Genomic DNA, 13,440 nt, shown 5'->3' on the forward strand with positions numbered 1-13,440 from the left:
GGGAAGTCCAGGGCTGCCTGGGATCTGCTGTGGAGAACTGTATGTCTTTATAGATGCTGTTGCATATTCAGATTGGCCTGTCCACATCCAGATTGGTTCAGCTTGGGATCCCGATTGTAAATAACGCAGAATGGTAAGCAATGTCATAGTTCCTGACACGTGCATGGAATCAGGGGCGTTCTTAGCCCCTTGGCTGCCGGGGGCGGGCTGCAAAGACTTCCGAAGAAGCCGCCGCCCGGCAGCAGCACCCCTTCTTGCCGCGGCTGCTCGTGCCTGCGTGAGCAGCCGCTGCAAGAAGGGGTGCCGGGCGGCAGATTCCGGAGTCTTTGCGGGCTGCAAAGACTCCCGATTCGGCGACGGAGCAAGCGGCGGTGCGTGGGGGTGACATGCGGCGGCCCCTCCCACCACTCCCCAGGCACCACCGGTCACCCGGGGAGGAGCAGCGCTGCACGGAGGGGGTGCTCGCTCGGCCGAGCAAGCACCCCGTCTGTGCAGCGCTGCTGCTCCCGGGGTGACGGAGGGAGCGGCGGCACATGGGAGTGGCGGGAGGGGCAGCCGCTTGTCACCCCCACCCGCCGCTGCTCACCCTGTCACAGGGGGCGTACCGCCCCTACCGCCCCTCCCCAGCAACGCCCCTGCATGGAATTCTGCTTCTGTGTGTGCATCTGACCTGCATCATGACCATGGAATCTCAGTGGGATGTTTTTTTCAGCAGAAACGTTTGTATTCTTTTGTCAACAACTCCCCAAGCAAAAAAATAAAAAATAGATGCATCAGACAATAATAGGTATCAGAGGCCACTGCGGCACTTCATTCCCCTTGCAAATCTGCCACAGTGTATTTGGGTTGCAATTTCCTACACCACTTGAGAAACACCATTACAAAATGTGAGTGCTTTGGAGGGGGCAATAACTGATCCCAGTTTTGCAGGGAATAAGTCTCAGCACTGCAGTTTGGAATGATAATATTTATTATCATTATTATTTTATTCTTTATACCCCGCCCATCTGGCTGGCTTTCCCCAGCCACTCTCGGCGGCTTACAGTACATATAAAACATATTAAAGCATCAAACTTTGAAAACCTCCCAATAAAGGGCTGCCTTCAGGTGTCTTCTAAAATATAGTTGTTCATTTCCTTGACATGTGATGGGAGGGTGTTCCACAGAGAGGCCACCACTATTGAGAAGGCCCTCTGCCTGGTTCCCTGTTACTTCCATTCTCGCAGTGAGGGAACCACCAGAAGACCCTCAGAGCTGGACCTCAGTGTCCAGGCTGAACGGTGGGAGTGGAGACGCTCCTTCAGGTATACTGGGCCGAGGCCAAATGCAGAAGACTACCTTATACCAAGTCAGGTATTTGGTCCATTGAGACCAATATTGTCTACACTGACTGTCCAAGCTTTTAAGCAGGGGTCTTTCCTATCCCTAGCTGGAGAGGCCTGGGATTTTTTGCATCCAAAGCAACATGCTCTACCAGTGGCCTACAGCTCACCCTGCATCCCTGTGCTGTCCTACCTTCTTTGTACTTGAATTCTTACCATGATCTCACTCTTTCCCACCTAGAGTCAGGAGCGTTCTGCTATGCTTGCTGTGTGGCAATAAGCAATGCCTTTCAATCATTCTTCTCTTTCCGATTGGGAATGCCTGCCTAACAAAGTCAAGAAATGTGTGGCACCTAATGTGCACAATTCTCCATTTATATTCACTGGAGGATTTCATCTCGAAGTCGCCTTGGGAATCAGCATTACTAGCTCTGCAAACCGGAAGCAGCACAACCATAGCGGGTGAGCTCCCTAAGGCCCTTTTTTCTCCATAAAAGCCCCCACCCAGTCTATCGCTTTATTGGATGGTACATCCGCAACAAATAGCCAGCTACAATCTGTTTGTGATGCAACAGCGCCACTTCCTGGGTACCAGTGAGAAATGCACTGTGGGAAATGGGAGGCGTCATGTGATCTCAGTTGGTTGCCACACAAGGCAATGATGGTACAGGGCTTAACATTTTGCCCTGATCATTCCAGACAGAAGTCCACACTTTAACACTCCATGTCCAAGCATTCAGACCCAGACCCAGGTCCCACTTTTAACCCAAACATAGATTTCCCATATTTCAAAAGGTAAAAATCCAGATCCCACCACAAATTTGTTGAGCTTTTCTTAGGAGGCCCACCCCAAATAGTTGTTCAGACTAACCCCCACACCACTGCCAATTGCGCCACCAACACTGCACCCAAACCCAGACATTAGCTACAGTTTTATTTTTATTTTATTTTTTTTAAAAGCCTCCCCCGATGCCCCCAAAAGGAACCAAATCCAGGACTCCTCTGGGATTTCCCAGATATATGGCAACCCTACCCAAACATGCACTTGGGGACCCAATTCTTCACCTTTTACCCTATATTCACATGGTGGTAGTGCTCCAGTCCTGTTGCAAACCAACTTTGATAAGGCTGTGATGTTGTAGTGGGTCCTGATCCACCAGCTGAAGACCAGTGCTTTAGGGGAAGCCATGATTGTGCTGTGATACTGCTTTAAGTGCATAGCTCTGATGGGACCACACACTTCTCCCACCAGGCAAATAAGAGGCATTATCGAAGTTCAGAGACACCTTCCAGACAGGCAAAAAGACCCTGCAAGGCAGGACTGGTGACTGGTATGATGCAGGAGGAGGGTAGGAGCCTGGGAAAACTCCTGAGGGCCAGATTCAAAGCCCTGGGGGGGCCCACTTCAGCCTACAGACCAGACGTTCCTCACCTGTGTTCTAGCATCTCAGAAGCCCTGGAAACACACTAAGCTTTATGAAAACAGAAGACCAGAAATTTTGAGTAATGTATAATATTGTTATATAATATTTCTTGTTTTGCATTCATATCTTGCTGAAAGATATCTAGTGCAATTTGGGGAATCTTTATTCGTCCAGTCAACCCACATCCTGTTTGCAGTTTTTCTTATTCTTATTCTCATGCGAGGCTTAGTTCGGCAACATTATATTTGCTATAGTTTCTTTTGATAATCTTTATCATTGTTTTTGTTCAAAATGGCACTATTCATTTTAAGGGCTTCCATTGATTGGCTTCTTACATTTCCCCTGATCTACTTTTAAAATGTTGCTCCTAACTTAAAAGTTGCCAATCTTCCCAACAAACAACAGGCCATGCCGCCTTATCAAAATCCCATTGTTTTATTTGCATGGGTCATGATAGACATAGATTTCTTCAAAGATGATCTAGGATGAGCCAAGAAACCTGCTTGGTGCCTAAGTGCACTTTTAGTATTTTTTACTCCTGACATTGGAAATGGCAGTAAAGGAGGATTGGATGAAGTAACAGCAAGTCAGGGGGATCTGGGATCATTGCAAGCAGCTGGAAGAGCAACAGCATCGCCTGGGTTCACGTTCTGGTAAACCACGACAACCTGCAGGAAAAGAACGCCCCAGGAAAAAAATCAGTCTTGCTGTGCATTTTAGTGCTGCTCAGCTCCTGAGCAACTAACTCTGCTTGCTCTCAGTAATAAGGGATGACTTCTGGGCCATTGAACTTAGAGGGAGACTTCTAGCCCTAAGGTGAAATGCTGTTATGACAACAAACACCTTATTTGGGGAGCAAGAGAGCAGGCCCCACCCCGGAATGTCTACTCTGGTCACCAAACTCCACTTCTTCAGTGTTACCGTTTCGGTGTAGTTGTCCTGGCAAACAGTCTTGCACCCAAACGCAGCAGTGGAGATAGTGATGCAAAACTCAAGGATGTTGAATACCAGGAAGACAGCCATGATTCCATGAAATATGCTCTGTGACTGAAGCAGAGAGCCCGGCAAAGGGAATTACTCTCCATTTATAAATGTGTAAGTGAGAAGAACAGAGTTTGAATCAGACCAGTGGACCATATAGGTCAGCATCCTGTTCCCATTGCTAACAACCAGATGCCTCTTTGGGTTGTTGTGAGGATGCAAAACAACATAATAATACACACAGACACCCAATGCCCCTTGGACACTCTGGGAGACCAGACAGAGCTGCCTAACTTGGCTGCCACCCTGAAGTGTTCAAGGGCTCCCCTTGCTTAAAAGACCCTCAGTCAAAGCCAAACACAGCAGACTTAAGCAACTCAAGTAATCCCACAATTGCTCTGTTTATGTCAAAGCACCACCATGACTTGCTCTGTTCATCCTTCCATCCTGTCCTGCCAAGGTTGTCTAAACACACTTTCTGGTGCATTTTCCAGTCATTTTCCTTATCCAAAAAGGGTCTGTTTTCAGCAGGGGAGTTTTTTCCTGCCCTGGCGTAGGAAGGGCGGGATGTAGGGGGCAGGGCACCCCGGGCAGCGGGATCCCGGTAGGGTTCCATCTCGGCTGCCCCCCACCCGCGCTGCGCGCCACGCCCCTGCAGGTGGCGCACCATGCTCCCAGAACGCGCACCAGCCCCGCCCCCACCTGCTTCCCATCCCCGGTGCCGGAGCATGAAGCTCTACCACTGGTTTCCGAATCCACTTTGATCTCACAACCTGGGTTTGCTAGGATGCAATTGGAATCCCGCCCCAAAATAGCAACAGTCTGGAAGTGATGAGACCGGCACTTACCCAAGGGAACACTGGGGATTTATTACACCCACTATACTTTTTCGGATGATGCTCATTACAGCTCTCTCACCTGCCCAAACACATAGTAGTTATCCATTGAAATAGAGAGGGAAAAGATTCCAATGCCGGCCGCTACAGAACTCACGACGTTCATTCCCAGCATCCCTTTCACCTAACAGTGGGGACAAACAATCAGATATCATGCCTTCATTGAGCAATCCTGAAGCAACTGCCTGGTATAAACCTCCCTGGGAGCTGTAATTCTGTGAGGGGAATAAAGGTCTCCTAACATCTTTCAGCACCCTGAATGAATGACAATTCTCACATGTCTTTGGAGAGAAGTCATAATTGTCTTAAGTGCTATGATACAGCTTTAAATGTATAGTGCAGAACAGGCTTCTGGGGACATACAATGATGCCACAATACACAGAGGCAGAGCACCACCCCTTGAATTTCACAAATTCAAGCTGGGGGCGGGTTCTCTTGCAATCATCAAGCCCCATTGGGAGGCAGAAGGACTCCGTTCAGCTTTGGACTAAATGAACCCATCTCCTGTATTTTGGAAATCTCTTATATCCCACCATATATAGAGGGGGGAGCACTAAATAACTACAGGTACTGGATTCTAACCAGCCATATCTGAATTGATGCATGATTTTGGACATGGTAGCTGCAGACCAATATGGTTCTTGGCCTGAGTTGAGGTGATAAACCCCCTAAGAGATCCACAGAACTTCCTCTGGAAAATGCAAGAGGTTGGACAGGATAACTTCAAACCAGGAATTCTAGGAGGAACCCTTAAATGGCAAGCGGCAGGCACCATGAATTCTGCATTCCATCTTTCATCACACATTTCCCAACAAGCAAATTAGTTACCATTGGCATTTTGGGGTTCCTGGCAGCTGCCACAGAGAGGGATCCTGAAATGATGTACTGTAAGAGAAGGAAAGGGAAGTCAGAAGCTGAGAACAAGATTCCAAGGGATTTTTCTCATATCTTGGCTTCCAGTCCATTAGATCATAACCAGAAAACGATATTAATGGAGCAGTATTTGATGTTTCTCAAGCAAAAGCCCTGAAGCCAAGATACCTGTTCTGCTGGACAGCTCCATAATTATCCTGGGATTTGTCCATACAAATTCTGTCCAACACACTCTCTGGTGGACTCTTTGACGGAGGAGGTCCATGGCAGAAGGGGCCTCCAAGGCTGGATCTGGCACTGTTGCTGTGCCTTCCCTGCTCCCTAGAATGGTCACCCCGTCACGGCCACCTCCAAGGCCCCATGTCAGCGCTGCATATACACTCTGAAATAGGATCCAAGTGTGTGCAAAGTTGCACAGACAGTTAGCTTCCACAAGCAATATGGAAGAGCAAAGGCCTATGTGGAAAAGCCCCAGCCCATAATTACTAGGAACGCCTCTTCAGCCATTCTCCAGCTTCTGACATTTTCACCAGCTATCCCACATACGTTTTCAATGCCATCTTCATGTCTCTTGAGGACGAGAAACTGTCTATTCCCCCACCTCCCAAAAAAAGCTGAACTTCTCAATAGTAGTGCCTGGTGGGAAGGGGGCAGGACTGCACTCCTGATTTTCTGGCAGAGAAGTCTCTGCCTCTTACTGGGAGAGTGAGGTCAGGTGGTATGGAGATTGGCACTGTGCAGAGCCAATCCTTTTTAAAAAAATAATAATATTGGAATTTTATTTACAACATAACACAACCCCCCCAATACACAAATCCACCCTCGTTAAATGTGAACATAACATACAATACAAACAACCAAATGAAAGACTTCCTTTATCCTGTATCTGGCTTCCTTATTTACTTCTTATAAACTGTTTCCTTTATGAATAATTATTAAGGTTTTTCTAATTATAACTTAAATATCCACAAAGTCTGTGCAGAGCCAATCCTGTGCTCCTGGCATTGCACCCACACGCCACGAAAACCCCAAAACACACACCCAATTAAGCAGTACTGACTCTCTGCTCACGGGTCAGGTGTGTGGCTACCCCCTCCCCAGTGGCTTCTACTTTCCACTTAATTCATGAGGCATAATTCTGAATTCCCCCCCCCCTTTTACACAGTAGCAGTTGTGGGATCTTTGAGTGATGCTCAGCCTTGGTCAGTGTCGCCTTCTGGTCTCCCACTGATGGTTTTCAGCTGTTGCAAAGCTGTGGGATCTTTAGCCCTAGAGATTTTGCTGAACTACAACTCCAATCACCCCTGAACTTTAGCCAGGCAGGCAGGGGCTGATGGGAGTTGCATTCCCAACCTCTCCATCTCTCTCTTAGTCTAAGCTGAATCCCAAAGGAACTTTTCTTTTTCTTTTTTTCACACAAAGATGTATGTTGGATTACCAAGATTCCGCTCCAGATTGGTACTTCAATTATAATGTAAGAAGAAGTATAATAATAATAAGGCACAGTGTGAAACGCAGCTCCAAGAGCAACATGCATAATCCCGTTGAGTATCTGCGTGATCTGCAAAGACAGCATAAAACCAGGTCTTATTATCACCACAGCAGACCAACTGAAGGTTACTTCAAACATGATGGGGGGGCACATGCTGAGGTGAGCGGGGCTGGAGGCCTAAGTGGGTGGAGCCAATGCAATGCTATCCAATAGTAAACCATTGCTATGCTCAGGACCGGATTTAGGTTTGATGAGGCCCTAAGCTACTGAAGGTAATAGGGCCCTTTATATGTCCAGCTGTCCTTTGTCAACAATAAATTGTCACTGTTTTTTGTGTTGAATATATGCTATATGGTAATTTATGGACCTAATAGGTATCTAAAGCCATTTGCACATAACAAAATATGTATTTTATCAAAGTAATTGTTGAACTGAAATGCAATTAAGAAGAAGTATATTAATAATGAAATACAATTAAGAAGAAGAATATTAATAGTGAAATAATTATTAAGCTCTAACTTAAAAAGATTTTTTATTCATAACAATCTTAACAATGCAAACACATTGGCATTTGGCAATAACAGAAGTTCCTTTAGAAACACAGTTTACAAGGACTCATCATCTGGTCTCTAGAAGCTTGCTATAACATGAAATAATAATAGGTGTAAATATATGATGCAAACTGCTAATAATTATAAATAGCTTTATTAATATGAAATTAAGTGTTATAATCTGTACAATGCAATTGTAGTTGATACAATGCATTTTTAATAATATCAACATCACCATAGGTGTCCACACTGTTCATTGGGACAGCAGACCTTTGTACCCTGTTAAATTTAGTGAGTGTAAACGATGGTATTTCTTTCGGTATAATTTTTTTTTGGGGGGGGCCAAGAGAGTGGGGCCCTAAGCTATAGCTTGTTTAGCTTATATGTAAATCCGGCACTGGCTATGCTCAAGGTCTCACCTCCAGGAAAGAAGCAAAGGAAACGAAACATGCAGAGATTTTGGGCAGGGTTATGGCTGCGCACAGCCATTCAACATGCAAGCTGAGAGTATGTGGAGTGTTATTTATTTCTCGGCTGCAGGGCTTTTTGTCAGGGGAAAATCATAGGAACTGAGTGAGTTCTGGAAGCTCTTTTTCTAGAAAATTAGTACTGCTCAGAACACGGCAGACATGCATCTTGTTGCAATTGTTGATGCTTGCTTATTTTTCAGAATATCACCAGAGAGAGAATAAGAGGCAGAGAATATAGTCTACGGTCTGAACCTCAGATGAAGAAGAAGTAGAGGAGGAGGAGGAGGAGGAGGAGGGGGGGAGGAGTTTGGACTTGATATCCCTCCTTTCACTCCCTTTAAAACAGTGGTGGCCAAACCTGGCCCTCCAGCTGTTTTGGGACTACATTTCCCATCATCCCTGACCACTGGTCCTGTTAGCTAACAATCTCCTTTCTCTTCTGCCCCAACAACAAACACTCTTGAGGTGAGTGAGGCTGAAGACTTCAGAGAAGTGTGACTAGCCCAAGGTCACCCAGCAGCTGCATGTGGAGGAGCAGGGAATCGAACCTGGTTCACCAGATTATGAGTCCACCACTCTTAACCACTACACCACACAGGGTACCATCCTGACTTCTTTAAAAATCTCTTTGGGTAGACAGAGGAAAAGCAGGAAGAGTGTGGCTAGCCCTCTCCTCAAAGCAGTGGTTCTGCCTTCCCTGGGGACCCTGACGAACTTAAGTTATTTATGTTATTTAAAATGCTTGTATGGGGGAGGGCAGGAGATAGGGACCTGTTTTGCACAACTCCACGCACATCCACTCAAAAGCAATTCCCACTGAGTTCAGCCAGATTTACTCCTATGTAAACAATCTGCATTTTCTTCCTACAGTATAGAACTTTTTTAAAAAAATTAATTTTTTTTTTAATAGAATAGATCATGATGCAGTGTTCATTTAATCACTTCAAAAATCCAAAGGTTTCATCCAGAAAGATGTGTATGTATTTCACTGAAACCAATCAGACATCAGAATGTAGGTTGCTAAACTCCAGACCAGGGGTAGGCAACCTAAGGCCCGTGGGCTGGATGCACCCCAATCGCCTTCTCAATCCAGCCGACGGACGGTCCAGGAATCAGTGTGTTTTTACATGAGTAGAATGTGTCCTTTTATTTAAAATGCATCTCTGGGTTATTTGTGAGGCCTGCCTGGTGTTTTTACATGAGTAGAATGTGTGCTTTTATTTAAAATGCATCTCTGGGTTATTTGTGGGGCATAGGAATTCATTCTTCTTCTTTTTTTCAAAATATAGTCTGGCCCACCTCATGGTCTGTGGGATGGTGGACCGGCCCATGGCTGTAAAAGGTTGCTGACTCCTGCTCCAGACATTGCTGAACTACAGCTGCCATGTTAGCTGGGGCTACACAAGGTGCAGAAGAGAAGAAAGAATTGACTTCAGAAGCAGGGCTGGGAAGCTGAGAAGAGGGCTTTGCAGTTGCCTAAGGGTAAGCAAGTCTAAAATGGTAAGGGGGAGGAACTGGGAGGGCTCTCAAATAGAGCAGGCAGGGGAACACAGACCCTCTAGGTTTCCCCTATATTCCATACTCACCCCCAGTGCCAATGGCTCACCCCGATAAAACTTCTTCATTGCTTTTGGCATGTAAGCATCCGACTCATCTCTCGAGAAGGATCGGGGGGCCAGTGGTGCAATTGGATTGGAATCCATGATGGCGTTCAGGGACTGGTTTTGTAAAACAGCAACTGTATCAGGAAGAGGAGATCTAAATGCAGCAAGGGAAAATAGTGTGGGGGTGTGTATAGAAATTAGGAAAGGACATATTACCTAGGTATTACCCTTCCTTACACTCGTTTGTGAGTTAGCAGAGTACACCCCTTTGTGACAAAAGTAGGAAGCTGCTGTTTCAGCTTGTTGTAGCCTTTTTGATGAAGCAATCCAGGATGCCTTGGTGCAGACTGGGCTTTCCTGTTATTTCCCCCTTTTATCCCCCTTAAAACAACAACAGCACAAAAAACGTCTTTGATAAAATACAGTTTACTCACAGTTCACATACAGTAGCAATCTGGTCCGGAGGCAGTGTTAAGTTGCAGTTACAGGTGCATTGGATAAACAAAAGGACGTGGAGTCTGAAGCTGAATCTAGACATATCAAAGAAGCGATTCAGTTAAACGCGTTGTAAATTTAAACAGGGGGAACGGGTAGAGAGAAAAACGGGAATACACAGCGCCATCTGGTGGCACAATGTATATCTCATATACAACGCATATAAATCGCTTTTCTTTACCATCTAGCTGAGTCCTGAGACTTTAGGGTTACCAGATGTCCCCGTTCCCAGGGACAGTCCCCGGATTTGCAAATCTGTCCCCAGACAAATTCAGTCCCTGGAATGTCCCCGGATTTCATTAAATGTCCCCGGGAAACATGACACCCTGCTCTCCTGGAGTAATATGCAGCTGGAGGGGTGGGAAGATAGTATTATGCGCAGGCAGAGGCAGATGTGGGTGGGGGGATCGAAGAGTGAGGAAGGAAGAGCTTTGCACCTTGCCCGGCAGAGAAACCGCGCCCCTTGCGCCCCTCCTGGGCAACGGCTGCCCACCCGCAATCTCTCAAACGAAGAAGGAAGGGGGCAGGAGATTGGGGGGAGCTCAGGAGTCACAGGCAGGCGGTGTGCCGTTGCCCAGAGGGGTGCAAGGTGCGCGGTTTCTCTGCTCGGCAAGGTGCGGAGGGTGAGATGACTTCGATCCCTCGGCCAACTGGAGCGGCGGCCGGAGCAGACTGCGGAGCCGAGCGGCTGAGCGTGAGAGAGAGCGTGAACGAGATCGTGTCCCTGACAGCTGGGAACTGCAGAAGTCAAATTGGAGCAGGGAAGCCTTGTGTTCTTTTAAGTTGAGGCTGCTTGAGTTGAGGTACCTCCATTGCAGGGGGTTGTCCTAGATGCCCCTCAGAGGTCCTTTCCAAATCTGTGATTCTGTGAACATCCCACAGTCATATTCTCAAACTCTGCTTCCAACTCCACCCCTCAGGTTTCTCTCCTCCTCCTCCGGCCATCTCAAGACAGCAAAACAGCTTATGTATAGATGTAATTAGGGATAATAAAGCATGTAACTTTTTTTTTTTAGTGTCCCTGGATTCATTGAAAAAAAATCTGGTAACCATACTTTAGACTTCAGACTCAACTCACTACACTCTGTAGAGTAGAGATGCAGTGGTGGAAGATGCACAACAATGGCAAGTGAGCAAGCTAGAGTAAGTGAGAAATGCAGATGTGATCAGTATCCCATTGCTGGATCCACATTTCGCTGAGTGCCCTTTCCAGGAAACAGAAAATGTTGAAGTTGACTCCTCTTTCTGGATTTCCCACAAAGAAGGGAGGGAGAGGGGGGGAGCGTGAATTATTGCCCCCTTTTGGAAGGAAAGGACATCCCAACTCTGTTGACCACTTGCAGGCTGTCCTTATTTTCTGGGTGGGCTTCCAGGACATACAGTACTTGCAAATTTCAGTAATGGAATTAAACTGGGTTTGGCAAGCTTGCACAAGAAAACTGATTTCAGATCATAAGAATCTTACATTTCACAGTAAGGAAAGTGACGGAAAATGCACTGGAAAGTCCAGGGAAACAACTGCAAAATTATTTGTGGGGAGCTTATACAAGACAGTGGGAATGACTGCTAAACAGCAGGCATCTGACTCCTTTGAAAACTTGGTGCAATCCAATCAGGATGAAATCTTGAGAAATAGGTCAGCTGGGAATAAACTAATTAGGGAGCTGTCCTAGAAGAAGACGCACAGGGATGTAGGATCCAGAGGATCTCTGGTTGGCCTGGCAACTTCCCAGCACACCTGGGCTATGCTCTCTAAGTAAGAGAAATGGAAGTGCCTTGAAACTGAACGGGAGAATCCAAACCCCACAATATAGCAATAGGCTAACTTTGTTACTTTGTACCAAGCAAAAAGTTTGTTACTTTGTACTTTGTACCAAGCAAAAAGTTTGTTACTTTGTACCAAGCAAAGTTTGTGAGCAAACTTTTGAGTTCCACAGAATTCTTTCTCAGGATGAATGAGGTTGGGGTGGCAGGAACAATTGGGGCTAATGAATAGGCTTGCAGATTATTATTTAAAAAAAAAAAACCAAAAACTTTCAGAGGATGTCCAAAACAGTACATGGATTGGGTTGAAGTCGTGCTGCATACTCGGCTTCAGACCCCAGAGGTGGCAGCGCCTTACCAGCCGAGGCAAAGAATCGTGCGCGCGCGCACAGCCATTGCCTAACCTCCGCGCGAGAGCTTTGTGCAAAGGAATCAGGATTGGTGCTCCATAAAACGACTCGTTCAGAGGTGACCCTTAACGGCTCGCGCTGAATTTACGACAGGCTGAAAACTTTGTGCCATCAAATCAGGATGATTTCTCAGTCAAACAGGTCAGCTGGAAAGGACCTCGGAAGGGAGCAATCCTGGCAGAAAGACACGGCGCCGGCCCCCGGAATGAGCAGGGTTAGGAACCAGAATTTACAGACAGCTGAAAATAGTGGAAGGCTGGAAGTGTCCTAAACTGGCATCCCAATGGCGAGGGATGGAAACAGGAGACGTTTTCCCTCCCTTCCCTTACTGGAGAGCGGAGAGACTGAGCTCAGCAAGCGCCCTTGACACAGCTAACATAAATCCTGGCTACGCCCATGGCTGCTAACCCGGGAATGCAAACTGCCCGTCCTCCTCCTCAACAAGGAGCGGGAAAGAGCTGGTTCCTCTGGCTGGGACCCGAGCCGCGGAAGAGAAGCAGAATACAGACGGTGGTGCATGATCCCACCCTCGCCTCCTCTGGTCCCAAGAGCGCGAAAAGACTTTCCTGCGACGCTAGGATCCGCGGGATGGTCGAGGAGTCCCGGCCGAACGGGATGATGGTTAACTAGCGGGGTTGAACTTTGGGAAGAAGATTGGGGAGGGAGGGGCGGGGGAGGAAATGGAGGGAAGTGCGAACTTGCCACATACCTGCTCAGACAGAGTTCTCGCTTGCGATTCTTGCTTCGCAGCTACCACTCCTTTCCTGACGGTGCAGTCCTAGGGGTGCCTACTCGAAAGAAGTCCCAGCTGATCTCATCGGAGCTTGCAGAAATGGACGCGGACAGATATTGGGTAACAGTTTAGATTTTGCTGAATTCCAGTTTAAGGAGAACGCGGGCTTTTAATTGGTTCTGTTTGTTCACGTCGACGTTTCCTCTCCGGATACTCCGACACTCCGCCCCACTCTCTCCTAGTTGCATCACATATCAAGAAGACACTTTGTATTCGTCCAGTTAAGGGTTATAAGGGTCTCCCCGATTTTGCCACCTACCCGCCCCATTTAGCATCATTTAGTCCGGTTTTGTTAACTGTGGTAAGGAAAGGGTCTGCGGGACTCTGAGGTCCTTTTCCCCAACTACAGAAAACGTTAGAGGAC

At 47.0% G+C, this 13,440-nt stretch overlaps 1 protein-coding gene across 1 annotated transcript; it reads right to left on the reverse strand.

Moving 5' to 3' along the window:
* Nucleotides 1–3,162: 3,162 nt before the first annotated feature.
* LOC117051579 (membrane-spanning 4-domains subfamily A member 4A-like) lies at nt 3,163–13,247 on the reverse strand. Its single transcript, XM_033158107.1, has 8 exons — nt 12,993–13,247; nt 10,049–10,144; nt 9,597–9,768; nt 6,936–7,058; nt 5,453–5,509; nt 4,646–4,747; nt 3,668–3,793; nt 3,163–3,414 (listed from the first exon to the last, which is right to left on the reverse strand). Exons 3-8 carry the CDS (start codon nt 9,711–9,713, stop codon nt 3,334–3,336), a joined length of 606 nt encoding a protein of 201 aa, XP_033013998.1. The 5' UTR covers nt 9,714–9,768; nt 10,049–10,144; nt 12,993–13,247; the 3' UTR covers nt 3,163–3,333.
* Nucleotides 13,248–13,440: the final 193 nt, after the last annotated feature.

This window comes from Lacerta agilis, chromosome 8 (assembly GCF_009819535.1).
Source record: "Lacerta agilis isolate rLacAgi1 chromosome 8, rLacAgi1.pri, whole genome shotgun sequence".
Classification (NCBI taxonomy): Eukaryota; Metazoa; Chordata; class Lepidosauria; order Squamata; family Lacertidae; genus Lacerta; species Lacerta agilis.

Excerpts from the sequence above, each read along its gene's own strand:
- LOC117051579 (XM_033158107.1), bottom strand. The coding sequence starts at position 9,713 with ATGGATTCCAATCCAATTGCACCACTGGCCCCCCGATCCTTCTCGAGA. Across the intron at positions 5,510-6,935 it reads CAATCTGGAGCGGAATCTTG|TACATCATTTCAGGATCCCT; the intron begins GTAATCCAACAT and ends CTTCTCTTACAG. Across the intron at positions 3,415-3,667 it reads AGGACAACTACACCGAAACG|GTTGTCGTGGTTTACCAGAA; the intron begins GTAACACTGAAG and ends CTTTTCCTGCAG.